This window comes from Neopsephotus bourkii, unplaced genomic scaffold (assembly GCF_033783945.1).
Source record: "Neopsephotus bourkii isolate Nb327-2 ecotype Australia unplaced genomic scaffold, CSIRO-AGI_Nbou_v1 NB_1630, whole genome shotgun sequence".
In the NCBI taxonomy this organism is placed as follows: Eukaryota; Metazoa; Chordata; class Aves; order Psittaciformes; family Psittacidae; genus Neopsephotus; species Neopsephotus bourkii.
The window spans coordinates 11,335,597-11,355,573 of record NW_026902105.1 but is presented as its reverse complement, the minus strand read 5'-3'; the positions used below and the strand labels follow the sequence as shown (position 1 = coordinate 11,355,573).

The window sequence follows — 19,977 nt, the reverse complement described above, 5'->3', positions numbered from 1 at the left end:
CAACACGGTAACTGCAAACTTCCTGCTCCCTGTGCCATGGGATGAAATACTTGTTCTGGGATGCTGACTCTTCAAGACCCTTCATTGCACCATGGTAACTTGAGTACACAGTCATCCCTCTGACTTCTGTGGGTACTTTGAGACTCAGCTTTTATTCCACATGTGCTGCTTTAAAAGCTCGATAGTCCCATATCTTTTACCTCTTTTTTTATCAGTGGGCTGATGGCAGTAAAGTGTTTATCCACTCTGTGAATGCATGATGGGGGGGAGGAAGGGGTGATCAGTCTTTGTCACACACAGAACAAGATGTTGTCTCCCACAGAAATCAGCGGGAACACCTAAGGAGCACAGTACAGTACTCAGCAGGGGGGGTGCAGTCAGGTCACTGTTGCAAATAAAAATGCTTTGGTTTTCACAAAGGTCAACTTGGTACACAGTGGTGTTCCACTACATAGTTGAGACCTGCAGAGAGTGTTCATGCCGGCAGCTTGGGCTACCCTCCTTCTCTTTAGCTGTACTGAAACATCCCAGAATCTTGGGGAGAAAACTTGAGTAGAAGGCACTTTTGGAGATCATCTTGTCCAGCTTTCTACTCAGAGTTAACTGAGAAGACAAGGGGGGTTGTTTGGGGATTTACTAAGTTTTGAAAACTTCGAGGATGGAGGTTACTTACAAATTGACAGATCTGCACAACCCCTTCAGGCAACTGGTTATAGCTCTTCACCAGCACTGAGATGCTGACTCTGCCACCACCATGTTCCTAAAGTCACGTCATCCATAGCAGACCAAAAGCGTGTTGGCATTGCAGTGAAAGGCAGGTGAACCTGAGCTAGCCTGACAATCTTGCCCTGGTCCTGGCAGTAATTTAGCACTGTTCTGGGAATACGTGCACTTAATGGTGGTGGCCAAATACCCTGAATATGGAGAGGGAAGCTGAAGTGTTGTATCTGTGCTGTCAAAGTGCTGCTGCGTGAGCAGCTTTGGTTGGATCAGGTCAGAGGGTCACATCCTGAAGAGCTCCTCTAAGATCAGCTGTGCTCGTGAACATGGACAGAACTGTTCGACCTCTCTCCAGTGTGGAGGAATCTGTCAGTAGATTCCTCGTGAATTCTTGGTTTTGTCTGTCCTTATGAGATTGAGCTGACAATTGTGAAGCCGTCCTGAAGCCATGTTAAAAAATCCCTCTTAAATACCAGCTCTGAAGTCACATGTTTGACTTCCTAAGTGGAGAAGCAAATGATGGGGCAGAGAAAATGAAGGACTTGTTACACACTCTGTGCTCCTTGACCTTCTCTCGAAGTGGTAGCACACCTAAGAGGCTGGAGGAGGCTTTAAGGGGGCAGATCCGGGACACGCAGAAGAGGTCCTGAGGAAGCGTGTGTGAGCAAAAACCCGTTGTAGCTTTAGAATCTTCAGAGGAGGTTCTAAAGAGTAGTTGCAGCCTTGATAATGTGCCTTAAAGTCTTCTTGACATGCACTAATCTAGGCCCATGCAATAGAACTGTAATATTGGGTGTTTTTTGCTTTTAAAGTGATACTTTGGAGTCCTTGCTTTTTCTTCATCCACCAAACGCTGGCCCATAGAACGCTTGACTTTATACATTTATTTCAAGTATTTTGGGAATCCTTTGGACAAACTATGGATCTGTATCCTGGTGTATGCAGGTCTGTGTATACCTGTGGAGTGTGTGGCAGTGTGTATTAGTGTCACCTGCTGAGTCCATTGGAAGCCCTTGTTTTCAGTTTCTTATGTTCATGGAAACAAGACTTTCTCACACACTGTTTCTGTTTGGAGGCTGCTTTTGTTCTCTGTTCATTGAGTTTTGGGGAACATTCAGCTGGTTCAAGAGCAAGACAGTGAGAAGGGAAGAAAGGAGAGGAAGGGAGGCAATCTCAATGTGAAAGCTGTATTATCTCTGTTTCTGAACAGCTCTGTTCCTCAGGGATTTGACATAGGAACTTGAAACTTGGCAAGGCTCTAGTCCTGTGGTCTGAGAAATGCATTTCACTGTTTAAAAAAGAAAAGGCAGAACTAGGAGTCACTACCTTTTTGTATCCAAGGTAGAGTTTGCAGACTGTTTTGTTACCTGCTCATGCACACCTGCAGGCTGTTCTAAACCACCTGTATTCAATGGATTCTCTTCCTCCATCTGTCTAGGTTACTGTATTGGCATGCATCAGCGAAGTCCTTAAGCTGCTGCTGCTCCTTGTGCTCCTGTGTGTGCCACTGGGTAAACCCTGAGACCCGGTCCCACTTGTTTGAGGGTAGAGCACTCCCAATACTGTTCATTGCTGTTGAGAAGGTGTCATTTTGCTGCGGTGACAGGCAGATACTAAAGCAGATAGCAGCCGATCTGAAATCTGGTTTCCAATGTGACAAGGGCACGTACAGTGAGTTGCAATCAGTGGAGGAGGGGGAGAGGAGAGGGAGACAATCTGTGCTGAGCTGTGTGACCTTCAGAAGCGCGGGGGTTCCTATATAGCACGAGGGATGATTAGAGGATGAGTCGGGCTATCTAGCAAGGGAGACCATCTGTGGGACTGCTGCTTTGGTGTCTGTAGAAGCTGAAAGGTGTATGGGGACACGAGCTCTGGGAAGTGAAAGGAAGGTCTTGTACTTGCAGCACTAGGCTAGGGCCTGGGAAAAGGGAGGTCTCCAGAAATTCCTTGCCTGGGAATAAACAAAAAGAGGCAGATTCGAGTCAAAAGGAGTATTTTGTGGCATTATGTCTGTGCCAGATTATTTAATTTTAAAGAAAGAAATCCCAGAATAATCAAACCTTTTGCTTTGATGGTATAAGGAGAAACTTTTTTGATCAGCAATTTAAAAAATGAATTATTTTTTACTGTTCTTTTTTTTTAAAGCCAATATAAAACATTTGGGGGCTTAAATTAAATGTTTACTGAACCCAAAAGACATTTTTAAATCTTTTTGTGTCAATAATTGATTTCTTCCTCCTTGCCTTCTCCTATGTAACAGCACAGCAAGCAAAACAAACAGAGCTGTAACTAGGCTAAAAAAGCATCCCTACCTCTGCTGCCGTTTTATTGGGTATGATAAGCATTTACAGAAGGCTGGTGCTCACTTTCAAGAACAAGCACGCAGAGATATCTGATGGTAGGAGTACTGAGAGCTCGCAATTAGAACTGAACATTTCAGTAGTAAAAGACCTGTCTGTGTGAGGTTTAGCTGCCAAGGTGCCCACATCATGTAGAAAATACATGCTGATGTGACTGAAGAGCAGAGACGTGCACCGTGTATGTTGAAAAAGGTACTTCCTCATGAGTGCACTATGATTATTAAGTACTTGTAAGATGTGATCAGTAGCTTCTGTATGATCAGACATAAAAGCTGGTTATGGCTTTGGGTGTCGAAAGCAATGGCAGAAGTTACTGTGCTCATTGCAGAGTTACCTGGGGAATGTTTTGTAATGGAGAAAGATAATGTAGGGGATTTAGTGGTCACTTCTGTGCTGAAATTCTGAAGTTGACTTTGGAGTTTACCCATTAAAACCAGTGGGGAGAGGAGGTAACGGAGGAAGTCTGGTCCCATGTCCTGCAGCAGGCCCCTTTCAGGCTCTGCTGGGCTTCGTGTCTGCTTCCCAGTGCTCCAGAGCAGGTCTGGCTTGCATGCAGCCTGAAGCTGTGTGGGCAGGCAGCACAGCAGCCTTTGGGAGCTGCCTCCCTCGTCACAAATTGTAGTGCAGCAAGGACCCGAAGTGTTCCTGTAGCGCACGTGGAGTCCTGCTGAAATCAGTCTGACACATTCTACTCTTGTGCTGAATTAGAACCAGACCTCACTTTAAAATGGGAATCAAAGGTGAATATTGCAAGGTTTAGATATTTGGTTTTATTCTCGAGTCAGTAAGCAGTAGTGCCCCCTGGACTTTGCAGATAATCAACAACTGAAGAAAAAGGCACTATAAAACAAGTCCTTCACCCTTCTTGCTGAGAGGCAGCACAGGTCAGAGCAGATTAGCCTGTAGTGAGCTCTGTGCAGAATGGGTTTTGACATGGATACATCTACTCTGAATAAATGGTAATAGAATGAGGATAAACAAAAGATCAACAATTGCATGTTGTCATGGATTAATGAGATGCTATAAGGAGAAGACAAAACAGCATTTTCTGTGTTGAGAGTGATCACAGGCAATTTGTAATCTGGGTGATTTTAAACATTAGAAGCAATTTCTATTGTTTCCTATTCTCCTGAGCCACCCTGTTTGTGCATATTCTTACAATCACATTACCTGGGTTTGAATGTTTTGTTGGCACACTTTTCCTGCACGCTGGATGGAAGTGTCATGCAGCCAGCGGGGAGAAATGCCTTCTCATAAACCATGCAACCTGAACACAGTGAGCTCTTCCTGTAAACTCATTTATTTTCTTGCTGCATCAGCGACTTGTGTTTGGGGAGGGAAGGAAGAGGTGGGTAAAGAAATTGTTGCAAACAGGTTCTTTTAGGTGTGTCTTCTGCTGTCAATCCCTTTGTCTCTTTTCAAACTAGAATCAAAGGAAAAGAAGGTTTCTGCCTGTATTTAGAACATATTTCTGTAAGTCTTTATGCAAATCTTCCATAGAAACAATTTTAAGTGTTGAATTCCACTCTGAAATAAATCTGTCTTAATGTAATTATTAATTAGCTGGGAATGTTTAATGTTTATGGTCTGTTTCTGAAGAGCATTGTTGTGTGCAGTTGCCTGCTCAGAGATAAAATATAAGGTCCTGGACCTGCACTTACTTTTTTATGTTCCTGGGAAAATGCCTGTTTCATGGGCTGGTTTTCTGGGAGTGTCAATTGTAAGAAAATCTGAGGTAAAATGACAGAAGGGGATCACAGGGATGAATGTCTTGAGGGATTAAGAGTGCAACTAACTGAAGGGTTCTGTTCAGATTCTTTCATTGAAAAATGCTGCTTTTGACATAAAGCAAACACTTGGCGTATTTAATTACAAACCCAATTGCCCAGTATAATGTCAGTGTTAACAGGGAGGGATAAAAATGCAGTCCTGATAAAAATAGCAAATTTTAAACAATATTAAGTCACGCATTTGACCCTAAAGTATGTAAGGGAGAAGCCAAAGCAATCTCTGAACCATTAGTGATGATCTTCAGGAATTCATGGAGGATGCAGGGAGGTCTCAGCAGACTTGATACAGGCAAACGGAGTCTGGTTAAATGAGGAGAGGCATGAGCAGAGGAGAAAAACTGGCAGGGAATCAGAGGCTGGTTCATGGGATCTTCATTCCCAGGGCCATACTGGAAGAATTTGCTAACAAAGCAGTCTGTAGAGCCTAGAGAATTGTAACAAGGTTCTGGAATGGGTGGATTTGTGAAAACCAGACTATGTCAAGCCAGTCTGATTCCACTTTTGCTGGAGTAATTGGCCTGCTGGAACAGGATGTTGCAGACGTCACCAAAGTCAAGATACACAGCAAGGTCTCACGTGGTCATTCCTGTGAGCAGTGCAGGAGAGGTGATGTAGAGGAACTGGAGTGCATACTTGATGATGCATGCTTGGTTTGATAAATTACTCAAGTGTGAGTACTTTTCATAATGCCCTGGTAAACTGAGAGAATGTGTCAGGGAGGGTGCTACAGATTGAATGAACCCATTAACACCAAGGAGAAGGGAATGGAGCTTTCTGTAAAGTCTGCAGAGGAAAGAAGGCTGGGAAGGGTTGTAAGCATCCTGCTTTGTTGAGATTTTAATGAATGCTGTCATAGCTCCTTCGTAGGCTTGAATTAAACAGGGGTTTGAAATCATACACTCATAGAATGGTTTGGGTTGGAAAGGAACTGAAGATCGTCCAGTTCCAGCCCCCCTGCAATGAGCAGGGACATCTTCAGCTAGATCAGGTTGCTCAGAACCACGTCCAGCCTGACCTTGAATGCCTCCAGGGATGGGGCATCCACCACCTCTTGGACAACCTGTGCCAGTGTTTTACCACCCTCATTGTAAAGAATTTTTTCCTCATGTCCATCCTGAATCTCCCCTCTTTAGTTTCTGACCATCACCCCTCATCCTGTCACAACGGACCTTACTAAAAAGTCTCTCTCCATCTTTCTTACAGGCCTGTTTTAAGAACTGAAAGGCCTCAGTAAGGTCTCCTCGGAGCCTTCCCTCCTCCAGGCTGACCAACTCCTCATAGGAGAGGTGCTCCATCCCACTGATCATTTCTGTGGCCCTTCTCTGGACCCTCTCCAGCAGGTCCATGTCTTTCCTGTACTGAGGACCCCAGAGCTGGACGCAGTACTCTCAGTGGGGTCTCAACTACTACTTAGTGTAGTTTGAAGGCCATAGATGCAGCTTTCTTCTTCTGAGACCTGCTTGCACCAAAGAAACACGTTGCTGTGTAGGTGAACAGTGGAGGAACAGGACAATTGGCCATGAGTGAAACTGAACCGCAGCAAACAGAAGTGTGGTACAGAGATTGAACTAGAAGGCTGCAGGTGATGCAACGGCGTGTGGAACCGTAGGCCTGCAGGCAGAGTGAATGCTGTTGGGTAAATGGAGGGATTGGAGAAAAACACTGATTTGTTGGACTGGTTTCCCATTTTGTTCCTTATCTGCAGCCTTATCTCGAGCATGCTTCAGCACTGCAGGTCAGGTCAAGCGTTGCTTTCACTTCTGCTCTCTGCCATCCCAGACTGGGAACCTCAGCAAGCCCCTAAGCTCACACAGACTGCCCTGAGTATAGATCCTACTACGTGCTGTGCTAGGGCTGAGGCACTGCCGAGTACCACAGTCGCTTCTCAGACTGAAGCTTCAGGCAGCAAAACTCGCTGCTAAGTAGCTTTTGAGAATGGGCATTTCTGGCATTTCTGAGATTTTGCTCAAGATCCACAAGGATTAGGTAATACCACCCAGCTCTGCCCCAGGAGCATTGCTCAACGTTGAGTCTTGGCAGATGGCCGTCTTTTGTCAAGGGCCCTTCAGCCTCATGGAGAAGCAGCACAGTTAATAATGCCCTACCTCTCATCCCTCAGGATACTGAGACAGATGGATCCGTTTAGCTTTGCTACATGGTTCTCTCACTGCAAAGGTAAATGAGATGGCCTGCAATACATAGTTTGTGTATGTGTTAAATATCTTCTGCATGGTTTTGCCAGCATTAACTTGTGCAAAAAGGGCATTTTTCAATGTCGGTGCTATTAAATAATTGTCATCCTGGAATGATGATTACCCAAGATTTATTGAGCATTGTCAGTGTTCTCAATGCCATGTAACCGTATCCTTGGCATAAGAAGCCTGTCCTGTCGGGCTGTGCACTTTGCATGTAGGCACAGTAGTAGTGCAGAGGGTGGCTGTTGAGAACATTTGGGGAGGATTCCTCCAACAAAGTAAGGTGAGGCACAGTGTTTCCAAGACAGCTTGTGGAGCAGCACTGGGTGACAGCTAGAGATGAGCACTTCTGTCTTTTGCCAGAGGAAAAAATGTGTAGCTAAGAATTACTTCTTTTCCTTCCTACCCCATACTCAAGGAAGGCTGTACAGTGAAAAGTAAGTTGGTTTTCTCCCCCTTCTTCCCATTCCTCCTAACTGCCTTTCTTCCTTTTACACTGTTCTTTTTCCTTTAAGACTTTGTCATAAACAAAGCTTGCCTTCTGTTTTTAACCTTTTACATGCTGTTCCCTTTCTAAACCTTCTGAATCATCTACTGAGTGTTCCCCTTGTACTTGAGAGTGCCCTCACTTTGGCAAGTCGCTGATGTTCCACTGTCTAAAAATGCATGTGCCGATGGGATTTCTGGTATGAGAAATCAGTGCCTGATTTTATTCTGAGAGGAAGATGATCAGAGTTTATAACCCTCTGCAGAATTTTAGGCATCAAGTCCAGCAGATGAGTTGTGGTCCCTGTGGGATAAAATTCACTCCAGTCCCTGCTCTTTGAGATTACATTTATTCTCTGAATTTCCACAGGCCTCAGCTCTGTTTGGTGGTACTTTAGTTTTCCTAAAATTATTTACATAAATTTGTGTGGCTCCTGCTTGTTATAGCCCTCTTTGATGCTTTTTCTGTCTGGCAGGGTTCACACAATCAGTCAATGTCCTTGTTAATGCATAGAAGCATGAAAACAGATTTCAGTTAATTGCCATGTGCGAGCAATCAGATTTGATTGGCTTGGGATTGGTCTTCAACTGGAGAATGACGTTTGGGGAGCTAGGAAGAAAGGATAGTCATCTTTTGTCTGTTAAAAAGGCATTGTTTTGCCTGTTTTCAGACTTGGGAGAAAAGCCCTGCATATGATCATCCTTGTGTGTATAAGGCAATAGAAGAACACTCTAAACCTGCCTTTTCTAGGACCCTTCCTAGCCTCTGACATGGAAGACATGACAGACTTAGTAGCAGAGGTGTCATACTGGGGTTGAGTTTGTGATAGGAAGGACTTGAGCTCACAAAGCAGTGGAGAGAAGTCGTAACTTAGGCAAAGCAGTTCACAGCCGAGACTGCAGAAATCGCACAGGACAACTGACCTCAGCATTGTGCCAAAACAAAGGGCTTCTGAAGAAAGTGAAGTGGTCAGAAAATCATCTGATTTACACCATTCTGTGTTTATGCCTTTCACTGCATTGACATGAATTAAAACAAATTTCAGGCTGTGATAAGTGGATTGGATTTTGCCTTTCTTAATTCAGCTTTGAGTATATCTTCTTGGAAGGGGTCTGCTGGGTTTCAGGGGATGAACGGTGGCAGGCTGAACCCAAAGGACTGAATTCTCTTAAGCTGTAATATGTAGCAGAATAGAAGCTACTCTTTAAATTGAACTAATTCCACTGTCTCTTCTTTGCTGCAGGTGGTGGATGTGGACTTTAAAACAGTGTGTCTCAACATCTCATCCTCAACTATCAATTTTTAATCTGATTGCACTACAAAAGGAAAGCTGCTAATGGGAGAAATGTTGAGACTTTACAAGAACTGACTTGAAGTACCAGAAGCCATTATTATTAATCAGGAAGAGCTTGAAGCTAAGTCCATATCTAAGCAGTCAGCATCATTTTCACATAACAGGCATGGCAAGTAAAAGGAAGTCAACAACACCGTGCATGGTCTTAGCCAACGAGCAGGATCCGGACCTAGAAATGGTATCAGACATGGAGGAAGGACCACCTGTACTCACGCCAGCAGATAACCCGACAGCAGAGAGCGTAACGAGTGATGAGGATGCCCATGAGTGTGGGGATTCAGACAATCAGAAAAATACAAGTAAAGTCGAAGGTGGTTACGAGTGTAAATACTGTACTTTTCAGACTCCAGATCTCAATATGTTTACTTTTCATGTGGATTCAGAACATCCCAACGTAGTATTAAATTCATCCTACGTTTGTGTAGAATGCAATTTCCTTACCAAAAGATACGATGCTCTCTCGGAACATAATTTAAAGTACCACCCTGGAGAGGAGAATTTTAAATTGACCATGGTGAAACGTAATAATCAGACAATCTTTGAACAAACAGTAAACGATCTCACTTTCGATGGGAGTTTTGTTAGGGAAGAAAACACGGAACAGGCTGACTCTGCTGAGGTCCCCTCATCGGGGATCTCAATTAGCAAAACTCCTATTATGAAAATGATGAAAAACAAAACAGAGACTAAACGTATCGCTGTTTTCCACAGTGTAGCTGATGACATTGCTGGTGAAGAAAAGGGAACTGAAAATGAGCCAAACTCTGAAGAAGTGGTGGAAAACCCACCACCGGCAGTTTCTGAGTCAAAAGCAAGCCATTCGGTTGTTGGCAGTGCAGCAGACGTGGCCAGTGCGGTGGTGACTCCAGCACCAGTGCTTCAGCCTGGGGTGGCACAGGTCATAACAGCTGTCACAGCTCCACAGAACTCAAACCTGATTCCAAAAGTCCTAATACCTGTAAATAGCATTCCAGCCTATAATACTGCTTTGGATAACAACCCTCTTTTGCTTAACACCTACAACAAATTCCCATATCCAACCATGTCGGAAATCACTGTTCTTTCCACTCAAGCTAAGTACACAGAGGAACAGATTAAAATATGGTTTTCTGCCCAGCGTCTGAAGCATGGTGTGAGCTGGACGCCAGAGGAAGTGGAGGAAGCAAGGAGGAAACAATTTAATGGCACAGTGCATACTGTGCCACAGACAATTACTGTTATTCCAGCACACATTTCCGCCGCTAGCAATGGTTTACCTTCAATTTTACAGACATGCCAAATAGTTGGTCAGCCAGGACTAGTTCTCACTCAAGTTGCAGGTGCAAACACGTTACCAGTAACAGCCCCAATAGCTTTGACTGTAGCGGGAGTCCCAAATCAAACACAGTTACAGAAGAGTCAGATTCACACTGCTCAGCCTATTGCAGAAACCAAACAAGTAGCGGCTGTTCCAGCCCCTCAGCCTATCAAAAATGAATCTGCCCTGATGAATCCTGACTCCTTTGGCATCCGAGCAAAGAAGACTAAGGAGCAGCTGGCAGAACTGAAAGTCAGCTACCTTAAAAATCAGTTTCCTCAAGATTCAGAAATCGTTAGGCTTATGAAAATAACGGGCCTGACTAAAGGAGAGATCAAAAAGTGGTTCAGTGATACGCGCTACAATCAGAGAAACTCCAAGAATAATCATGGGATGCATCTCAACAGTGATTCATGTGCCACCATTGTTATTGATTCAAGCGATGAAATGAACGAGTCCCCAACGGGAGCCACTCCACAAAACAAGTCATCCTGGAGTGCTTTCCCTGATTTCACCCCACAGAAATTCAAAGAGAAGACCACTGAGCAGCTGCAAGTCCTCCAAGCAAGTTTTCTTAATAACCCCATCCTTACTGATGAGGAGATGAATAGGTTAAGAGCCCAAACCAAACTCACCAGGAGAGAGATTGATGCCTGGTTTATAGAGAAAAGGAAATCAAAGGTCTTGAAGGAAGAAGGAGCTGACTTGAATGAGAGCAATGCTGGCAGCTCAAAAGAAGAGGCTGGAGAAACATCTGTGGGAGATGGAGCAGCGGGAGCAAAATCAGGGTGTTCCACTTCAAGCAAAATAGGCAAAAAATCACCAGAGCAGTTGCACATGCTCAAAAGTTCCTTTGTCCGTACTCAGTGGCCATCTCCACAGGAATACAACAAGCTGGCAGAAGAAACTGGACTCCCAAGATCAGAAATTGTGAGCTGGTTTGGAGATACTCGCTACGCCTGGAAAAATGGTGGATTGAAATGGTATTATTATTACCAGAGCGCCAATGCAAACAGCCTGAATGGCCAAGGCTTTGCAAGGAAGAGAGGGAGAGGAAGACCAAAAGGGAGGGGGAGAGGCAGGCCTCGGGGGAGGCCTCGGGGAAGCAAGAGGTTAAATTGCTGGGACAGAGGTGTGTCTGTCATAAAGTTCAAAACTGGAACAGCAATCCTGAAGGACTACTACATGAAGCACAAGTTCCTTAATGAGCAAGACCTTGATGAACTGGTAGCCAAATCTCACATGGGATATGAGCAGGTCAGAGAGTGGTTTGCAGAGAGGCAGAGAAGATTAGAACTTGGAATAGAGCTGTTTGATGAGAATGAGGAAGAAGATGAAATGTTGGAAGAGCAGGAGGATGAGGAAGAAACTGATGATAGTGATACTTGGGAACCCCCCCGACATGTTAAGCGTAAACTTTCAAAGTCAGATTGATGAGCAATTTGGGATTTGGGGCCAAAACCTATTAATGGGTTTGATGTTATGGTGAAGAGCCAAATGATTTCTTCATGGCCTTCAGTTTAGCAAGCACCTGCTTAGCATCTTTCTTCCGCCTAAAAGAACCTGGGCAAGATGCAACCTGCAAGCAGGCAACAACTATTTGCTTCCTTACTACAAGAGGTGGACATCCTGAGGCCTAGCCTAGGACATGGGATTACAAATTGGATCCAGTTCAGCTCCTCCTCTTCCACGTTACTGATGGGAAGGTTCATGTTCATCATTCACCTGACTGCTTCTCAATATTTAATTGCCTTATGTTGTTTAATTCCAGAACCACCACAGACTCATTTTTTTGTTGCTGTAGGAGAACATTGCTCATGAAGGAGGAACATACGAAAACCTAAGATGGCTTTTTGCAAACATCGCTTCACCTGAAAGGTTTCAAGGCCTGGGTTTATTTCTTAAGGAAAGAGTTCAAAACAAAAGAGAAGGGGAAAAGTGTGACAAAGGAATCAATGAACCTAGGGGTGAGGATGGCTTGGTTTAAGAAAATGAGGTGATCTTGGCACCTTTTGTGTATCTTCAGAGTGTTTTGGGTTTACAGAACTTGTGCTGAAATGCTACTTGTTGATAATTATGAGCTAACTGAATGAGTCTAATGCTAGAAGATGCTTTTCGTTACATTTAATCCGTGTATCCTACACCAATTTAATTTAAATGCCTGACAGACTTGATGCAGTTGATAGTACCATTCATTTTTAGCTTGTGCATTCTTTCCTTTGTTGGTAAGAAAAGTATGTATATTTCTAGCTAAAAAAAGTAATTCCTGAAATCTTACACTGAATTTGAAGGTAAATGTGAGGTCGAAACTGCCTGAAAGGCATTCAGAGTTGCTTATGGGGGTTGTAAGAATACAGAGATACAGAGATGCAAAGTGTCTTTGGGTGCTGTTAAGAAAGGTTTTAAAGTAAGTTGTGGCGATGACATGATGTTTAATTCTCAGACAAAATGAAGTTATATGGCTTTTAGATGCTTAGGAATGATAAACACGCCAGTGGTTAATTGTTCCTCAGCGATAGCCCAGCTGAATGACATGTGTGCAAGTTTAACTTAAATTCATCCTGATGGATTGAGCTCGCCGCTATGCTGGTTGTTCTTAGGGCTGCTGGGTGAACGCACTTAACTCCTACAGGAGGTTTGATCTGCCTGAACTGAACTGCAGAAGTAGTTTAATCTGATGTGAAACATCCACATCTTGAATAAGTGTCTTTAAAATGGGGGGGGGAAGGCCATTTTGCCATTTTGTCTCAAGACATTGAAGGTGTCGTAGATTTTGAATTAGCAACTTAAAACCAGGCCAAATTCACAGAAGTTAGTTTGGGCAGATAGATGGCATTCCATAGAACTGGTGCATTGAGGAAGAGTAGGTTGTGTTCTTGCTACTGTCTGTCTGCATTTTTTAGGGGTAAGTTGCTTTCTATTTAGATGTCAAAAGATGATGAACTGGTGCTGTTGTCACCAGCATTGTCTGCTTTTACACTGCACTAATGGAAAGGATGCTTGCAATGTCCTTTTGCTCACCTGTCAGCATCTTCTCTGTAGGCTTCTGCATGTGATGACCTAAGAGAAATTAGTGTCGGGAAAACGTGTCCCAGTGATTCCACATCTCCAGGAACTGATTCTAGGATTATTCTGTCTTTTTCCCTGGGGTAACAGTCAAAGGACCAAGAAAGTCATTTTAGTCATGATTTTCTGAAGCAGAGGAGTCCATGTTAGATCTCATTTTCCTACATGAATGTGGGTGAAACCCAGGTCAAAGCAACAAAGGGAATAATGTCCAACAAAGAATACTGTTAACCTCCTGGGTTCGCCTTCTTCTGTGGTTGCTTTAGCTGCCTTTCTGCTCCCAGATTGAACAGGCTGCTAGAGTTGCAGGAGGATGTTCTGTATGAAAGCCATTTTACCAGGGTGAGCTTTAGAGAGTGCTGGAAATAAAAGGGCCATGGCTGTTGGTGTGTGAGGTGAATTCTATGTGAAACTAATCCCTGGCTTCCGTGATTGAAATTGGTGAGGCACAAAGGAGCCATGGTGCTAGGGAGGGATAGCTCAGAAGCCCTCAGTTTAACTTGTGAGTGGGGGAAAAGCAAAACTGTGTTGTCAGCTTATTTCACTAGAGTGTTTATGGCTCTGGATGTGAGGTGGTGGTGGATAGATCAGGATCTGGCCTTTTCAGCTTTGGCTGTTACGTGTGGTTGGGACATACTCTTGTTTGGCTGGTAATGGTATGGATGAGGCTGTTGTAGATGCCAGCAGATAGAAGAAACATTGTCCACTGGGAATACGGTGCTTGCTGAGTGGGAAAGGACAAAGCTAGTAGGGAAGGAGATGCTATTTTTAAGTTTCCAAAAATATTAAAGCAAATTCTTAAAATCCTTGGGAATATGCCTCTAGCGAGCAGTCTGCAGTTGCCTGAATGCATAAGATTGACCCAGAATTAATATTATTCATAAAAAACCAAACAGAAAACCCTCACCCAAGCAACCTGTCTAAATAAAGAGCTCATGTTTTTGTTAGCAGAGAACTGCATTTAGGTTACATTAAATCTGACCTTCTTTACAAGATGGGAAAAGATCAAGATCCAAGTTAATTATACGATCAAACTGGGAAATCTTCCATTTTGGCAGTGTTCTGTTCAGTAACACTCAGCTACAATGGCAGGCCTTAGCACATCTGGTCTGAAAAACACAGGAAGAGGAAATACATTGTTTATCAGACTAAATATAGTTGGATTGGACATATTCTGTCAGTGGAACGGTCAGAGATGGTGGCTGATGTATACCAGGCCAGATTCTCAGTTATAAGTATTACAGTTCCATGTATTCCACTGGCTCTAATGGTATTTACAGCCCACTGAGGAACATTGTCTGTGCAGAAAGTAAAATTGAAATGTAACCATGTGCTGTGGGTTGGCTAATGGGAGATGCAGAGTTACCACGTTTCCTTTGGGCTACATGCACATGTTAAGCCTTTCAGTTGTGCCAAGGATGAGAAAAATCTGGGTGGGCTCAGCCTGAAGGCAGCACTTGCATGCATTCGTTATTGCTCATAATCTGTCTGTTATTTCTGTTTGAACAAACAGAGTCCATTGATTACCAGTTTGTGTTTACAGCATGTGTATATTTGCACTGCATACTGGGAGGGAGTGAAATTCCTTCTGGAGGCTTCTCGTATGAGGACTGACAGGAGAAGCATTGGAAAGCTGTCAACATGCTGGTGTATTTTATCTGGGACTTGTAGCTGTGGGTGGTGGGAACTCAAAGCTTCTGGTAGCAGTGGTGTAGCCAACCTTAGGCTGCTGTGCTTCTTACCTAGGTACTCAGGGCACACTGTGTAGTCACCCAAGAGAAACAGAGATCACCTGGGAGTAGGATAAGGCACCTTTACATCCTCCCAGTTAACACGCAGGAAACTTCCTCAATTTAAGCACGTCAGCAAGCGTCTCAGTGGGTGATGAATGTGAGCATCTCAGTGCTCACTGGCAGTGCACCTCTGCAGCACAGCTCCCTCTTATAGCTTACACACACCTGCAAGATGCTTGGAAGTCACTTGGACTGAGCTATGTTGACAGTGGGGACGTAAGGGTCAAGAAAGTCCATCTACCCTGCGATGGGTGTCCATGCAGGGTTTTGTTGATTTCCCTGTGGGGTGAAGAACTGTGTATTCTGGCTTCCGTATTTCTCTGCAGCTTCACCTCTTGGGTTTGAGCTGGTTATGAGCCAGGTTTCAGTGACTGTCATTGACACTGAGGTAAAGAAACTCTGATCTTGTTCAGATCTCACCTCTAGGTAGCTGGCTTCTCAGTCTTCCTTGGGAGCAGTTTCAGCGCTTTCTTTAGAGCTAAGGTAGACCTTTCCTCTTCACCTGCTGTTTCTGTCAGGAGTACCTGATCTGATGATTCTAGTTAACTGATGTCTCTGGAATTCAGCTAAAGGGAGAATAAACAGGATCCTGTGCCAGAATGGAGAGGGAGGGCTAAAAGGAGGCAAGCAGTGTTAAACCGGGTGAGGCATCCCACCTTTAGTGTATTGTGCTGCTTCATGCCATGTTTTGCTCTTGCTTCTGAGCACAACGAAAGAGCACGGTTCCATCTTACATAGTGCTCTCTTCCCAGTCTCAGCCTCTGAGTGACCCCAAGGTTAGTGTTTGTTGTAGAAAGAAGGTCAGACCTATTCCTCCCTGGAGGTTTGAAGGAAGTAACAGAGTGCTGGCTTGTAAGAAGAGGGAAGAAGGGAAAATGCTGAACTTGAAGGCTCTGATTTTTGCTTGCCCTGCAGAATTCACTTACCTAGAAGCTGATAAGCAAAGCAAGTTTTTCTCTTGCTGTCCTGACAGAACGAGTAAAGTATTGCACTCACTCATTTTGAGCACACAGAAATCTCTGCTTTGTTTTGAATGCAGAGGAAAGATACCTAAGACCTCATGATTAGAATTTAGTGGATTATCTCTAATACACTCTAGTAAATGAGGCCATTCCCTTTTTTAACCTCGCCCAGGATCATTTTCAAACCTGCTTTTTCATGACATTATATGCAGTGTGGGATCTGGCTGTAACTTTGATTATTGGGAAGGAAACTCGTGCAATGCCTGCACATGATTGCTGACTTTAGGCAAAAGCCCATTTTCTTCCTGCTCACCAAGGAACTCTTGAGGCAGGCAAATGCATTCCCTTGTCCTCTGCAGAGCAGAGAAAGCATTTCTGGAGCCCAGACAAAGTGATTCATGGCCTTACGCAGCCCCCATAGGCCAAAAAGCCCAAAGATGCATTCACTCTCCTCTTCCTCCTCCGTTTCCTTTTGAAACGAGAACACAGCAGTTAAATCTGACATCTGGTCTCTGGCTGCTGAGTAACCAAGCTGTACTTAAAGGTTGGGGGGCGTTTTCTCTTTGCACTTAATGGAGTACTGTGTATTCAGGCTGGATGTCAGTATTTGCTTCTGTAAATAGGATAGTGTTGATTTGTGTCCTCCACCAGAGACCCGTATCTGTCTATATTCATATCTCCCAAGGAGAGAAGATAATGTTTAAGCTTCTGTAATATTAAATATCACTGCCCTAACCTGAATGCACAGAAGTGGAGTGCAATGAAATATAGCTACTTTCTTTGATTTAATTTATTTTTCTTGGAAAATAATTTTGCCTGCGTTCAGTAGTAATGGAAAGAGAGTGTCGATGATCAGAAAGCAGTAAAATTGTTGAGAGTTGGCCATAATACTTGGGATAAGTGTGTAAATTAAAGGTGGGAAGGGCTAATAGAGGGCTTGGTTCCCTGCACTTAACAGTGCTGGCCTAAACCTGTATCAAGCCTGTGATATCCTAGGATAAGTAGATTTACCAGGCAGCTTGACACAAGCTTATCACTCAAGCTACTTGAGGTTTGCTGATATGTTAAAATTACATAGGAAAAGATTTTAAAATGAAGGTTGTAACAGAAAGTGAAAAATCCCCTCAGCAGATTCTTACACCCACTCCAGAGCTCAGATTTCTGTGCAGAAACAATTCTCACATTTAACGAAGGGATGTTCCAAAGTACAGGTGGGTTATAACCAGTGTTTTCAAGTTTAATGGTTGGAGCGCTTGGGGGTTTTTCTCCTTCTGTAGCGAAGAGCATCTGCACTTTTCCAGTCATTGCAAAACCCACTTAGACAACATTGTAAGATGTAGAGTGGTAACTGAGGATCCTGCAGCACTTCTCAAGAGTTAAGGTAGGATTTGTCTGATCGCATATTGATGTCTGCATTTGAGCAAGACACCCCTTGTCAGCATACCCAGCGAATGCAGGGCTGCCCACCCCACGTGTCTGCACCCTCAGCCCCTCTGAGTGTGTGTGACACGTGGCTTGAGGACAGTGATGCTACAGACAGCTGAAACTGGGTGAGATGGACCTTCACCTGGCTGGATCACAGCACTGACTTTGGTGGTGTGGTTTGCAATGGTACTTACCTCTGCTTCCAACTTGGCACTCGTTGGGAAGTGTGAGGCCTTTTGGTTTGCTTTATTTGCCTTTGTTTTTTTTCTTTTATTCTAGAGCAGGTAGCACTAAGGTGGTGGATAAAATAACTGGTCCTTGGTTATAATACTGTGGCATAAAAATGATTTGGGGTTTCTCAAGTATTACGGAGATAAGGTTACTATATAAACATTGGACTGTGCATAACTTGGAATGTGTTAAGACACATACTACTTGTGTCACAGTTGATGAAAGTATTTCCTTATGCTTATTCAGTACTAGATACCTACCACGAAACTGTCCCTAAGGAATCTGCTGGAATGATGGGAGATTCTTCATCTGTGATGCGAAATGATCAACCACAAGAGCTCCATTATGATTTTGAAATGTTCCCCCCACCGCCAGTTCCAGCTCACAGAAGTGTTCCTAGTTTTGCATAGTTGGGTCTCTGCTTGTGTGCTTACAGTCTGTACAGAAATGCACTAAAATGAGTCGCCCTACCCGGGAAGGCTTTATATTGTATAGGAAACGTAGCACTGGGTACTGCTCTTCATGTGCACAGGAGAGTTACAGGTGTCGGTCTCGTTTACAGAAATGATGGCGCTTTGCAACTTTCTACAGTATATTGCAATATATTTAAATGTCCTGTTTGACATGTGAAATGACATCAAGTCAATGCATTGTTACGTATTTGAAGTATGAGGAAGACGATTCACTAACGACCAGCAAGGCTTATAGAAGGTGTCCAGAGTGTAGCCGTCTGTGTGATCTGTCTGGTGTCTGTGATGTTAAAGGAAGCAACAATACTGTCACTGTTGAGAATGAAGAGTTTCTTTTGAATGATGCAATAGCTTACAGTGTCTTTCCTTTGTAGCTGCCCAGCGTGGTGAAGGGGAAGCAATTCTTGAAAGAGTTCAAGAGAACTGGTTAACTGTGAATGGGCCTAATCTTTCGTGAAACCAAGAACATTTTTGGACACACACAGGACTTGAATACTCAAAAGGATTGGAACTTAGTGTTGTGCCAAAGTTAAACTACTGCAGTTGGCAGAAGTTCTGCACTGTAAATAGAAGACTGATTAGAAGACAGCTTGTAAAAAACACACAAAAAAATCAGATTTTAATACAGTACGTTTTTATTCTGATACACGATGGAAACAGTCTGGTTTAGACCTTTTTTGAAGAGGCTTCAGTGACCACTAGATTTTGTCCTCTTATATTTTGTTTGGCCTAATACTATATGTTCTAGTAAGATGGGCTTTACTGCCTGTGTTCTTTGATATGTGATTAAGCTTATAGCTTTGAGTGACCAAACATTTTACAGAGTAAAAGTTCTTAGAAACAGTATATAATGTAACTGATATTTTCCGTGTCTTATTTATCAGGCTCTGCACAAACTTGGGAAGTTGTGCTGGACTTGTACAACTCCTGTATGGGAACGCAGCATACTTCTGGATGTTACCCCCGTAAGCCTTGGTGGCACTACGGATCTTGTCTTTGGATTTATTTTTGTTATGTTTTTTGAGGCAAAGAGACGATGGATGCTGCTGTAAGATATTTGTAGTATTTCCATTATTGCTTTCTGTAGCAATTACTGCTTTTGCTTCAACAGATAAAGAGAATAAATCAGAGAGAAGAAAATCCTGGAAGACGCTGGGAGAAGAAAAGGATCATGTGGGAACTGCTGAAAATAAACTTTGTACCAAAAATCTGAAAACAGAAGTAATAGAATAAATGTCTCCTTACTGAGCGCGTGTGGGTTTAAGAGGTGGTGTGGAAACCAGCAACGTGTCTGTATGAAACTGGCACAAACCACGTCTGATCAAATGCCTTTTTTTGTCCCTGTTACACAAAACTGAATCTCACCGATTCCTCAGATGTGTTGAATTTGGAGAACTGGCTTTTGGCTGAGCAGCCAGCGTGAGGTCAGCTTCACGTGCGTGTCAGTACAGCTGCTTGTTGCTGCACTGTTGTGCCACGTCAGCAGGCCAGGGACGCTCACGTGGTTATTCCCATTAAGGCAGATGCTCTTTATTGTTGCATTTAAAGTACTCGGGGTGGGAAGGGTAGCGGTGAGTGGGAACCAGCTCTCCATTTCAGCCCTGTCAGGGGGACATTATGCTGTGTGGTTGCTTTTAACACGTGCCTTCTCCTCAGAGGAGAAGACTCCGAGATGAGCACTTTCTGGTGAGCTCTGCGTCCCTCTGGCGAGCCAGACTTGCTGTCACTCACACAAGCTCCCTGCTGTCCTGAATCAGGGTGACCCATCACACTGACTGCTTCAACTGTTGTGCTGCAACAGGAGGGGCTCAAGATCCAGTCTTCCCC

At 43.8% G+C, this 19,977-nt stretch overlaps 1 protein-coding gene across 8 annotated transcripts in view; it reads left to right on the top strand.

The window, feature by feature from the left end:
• ZHX1 (zinc fingers and homeoboxes 1) overlaps positions 1-19,398 on the top strand; it is a 28,943-nt gene extending 9,545 nt beyond the window's left edge. For 5 of the 8 annotated variants that reach the window (XM_061373480.1, XM_061373478.1, XM_061373481.1 and 2 more), the window contains 2 exons: positions 8,796-12,170; positions 18,525-19,398. In XM_061373480.1, coding sequence (XP_061229464.1) covers positions 9,013-11,637 — 2,625 coding nt within the window. In that variant the 5' untranslated portion in view covers positions 8,796-9,012 and the 3' untranslated portion in view covers positions 11,638-12,170; positions 18,525-19,398. Of the gene's footprint in view, positions 1-8,795; positions 12,200-18,524 lie in introns of all 8 variants that reach the window. The other 3 variants (XM_061373484.1, XM_061373485.1, XM_061373483.1) reach the window with 3 other exon arrangements.
• Positions 19,399-19,977: the final 579 nt, after the last annotated feature.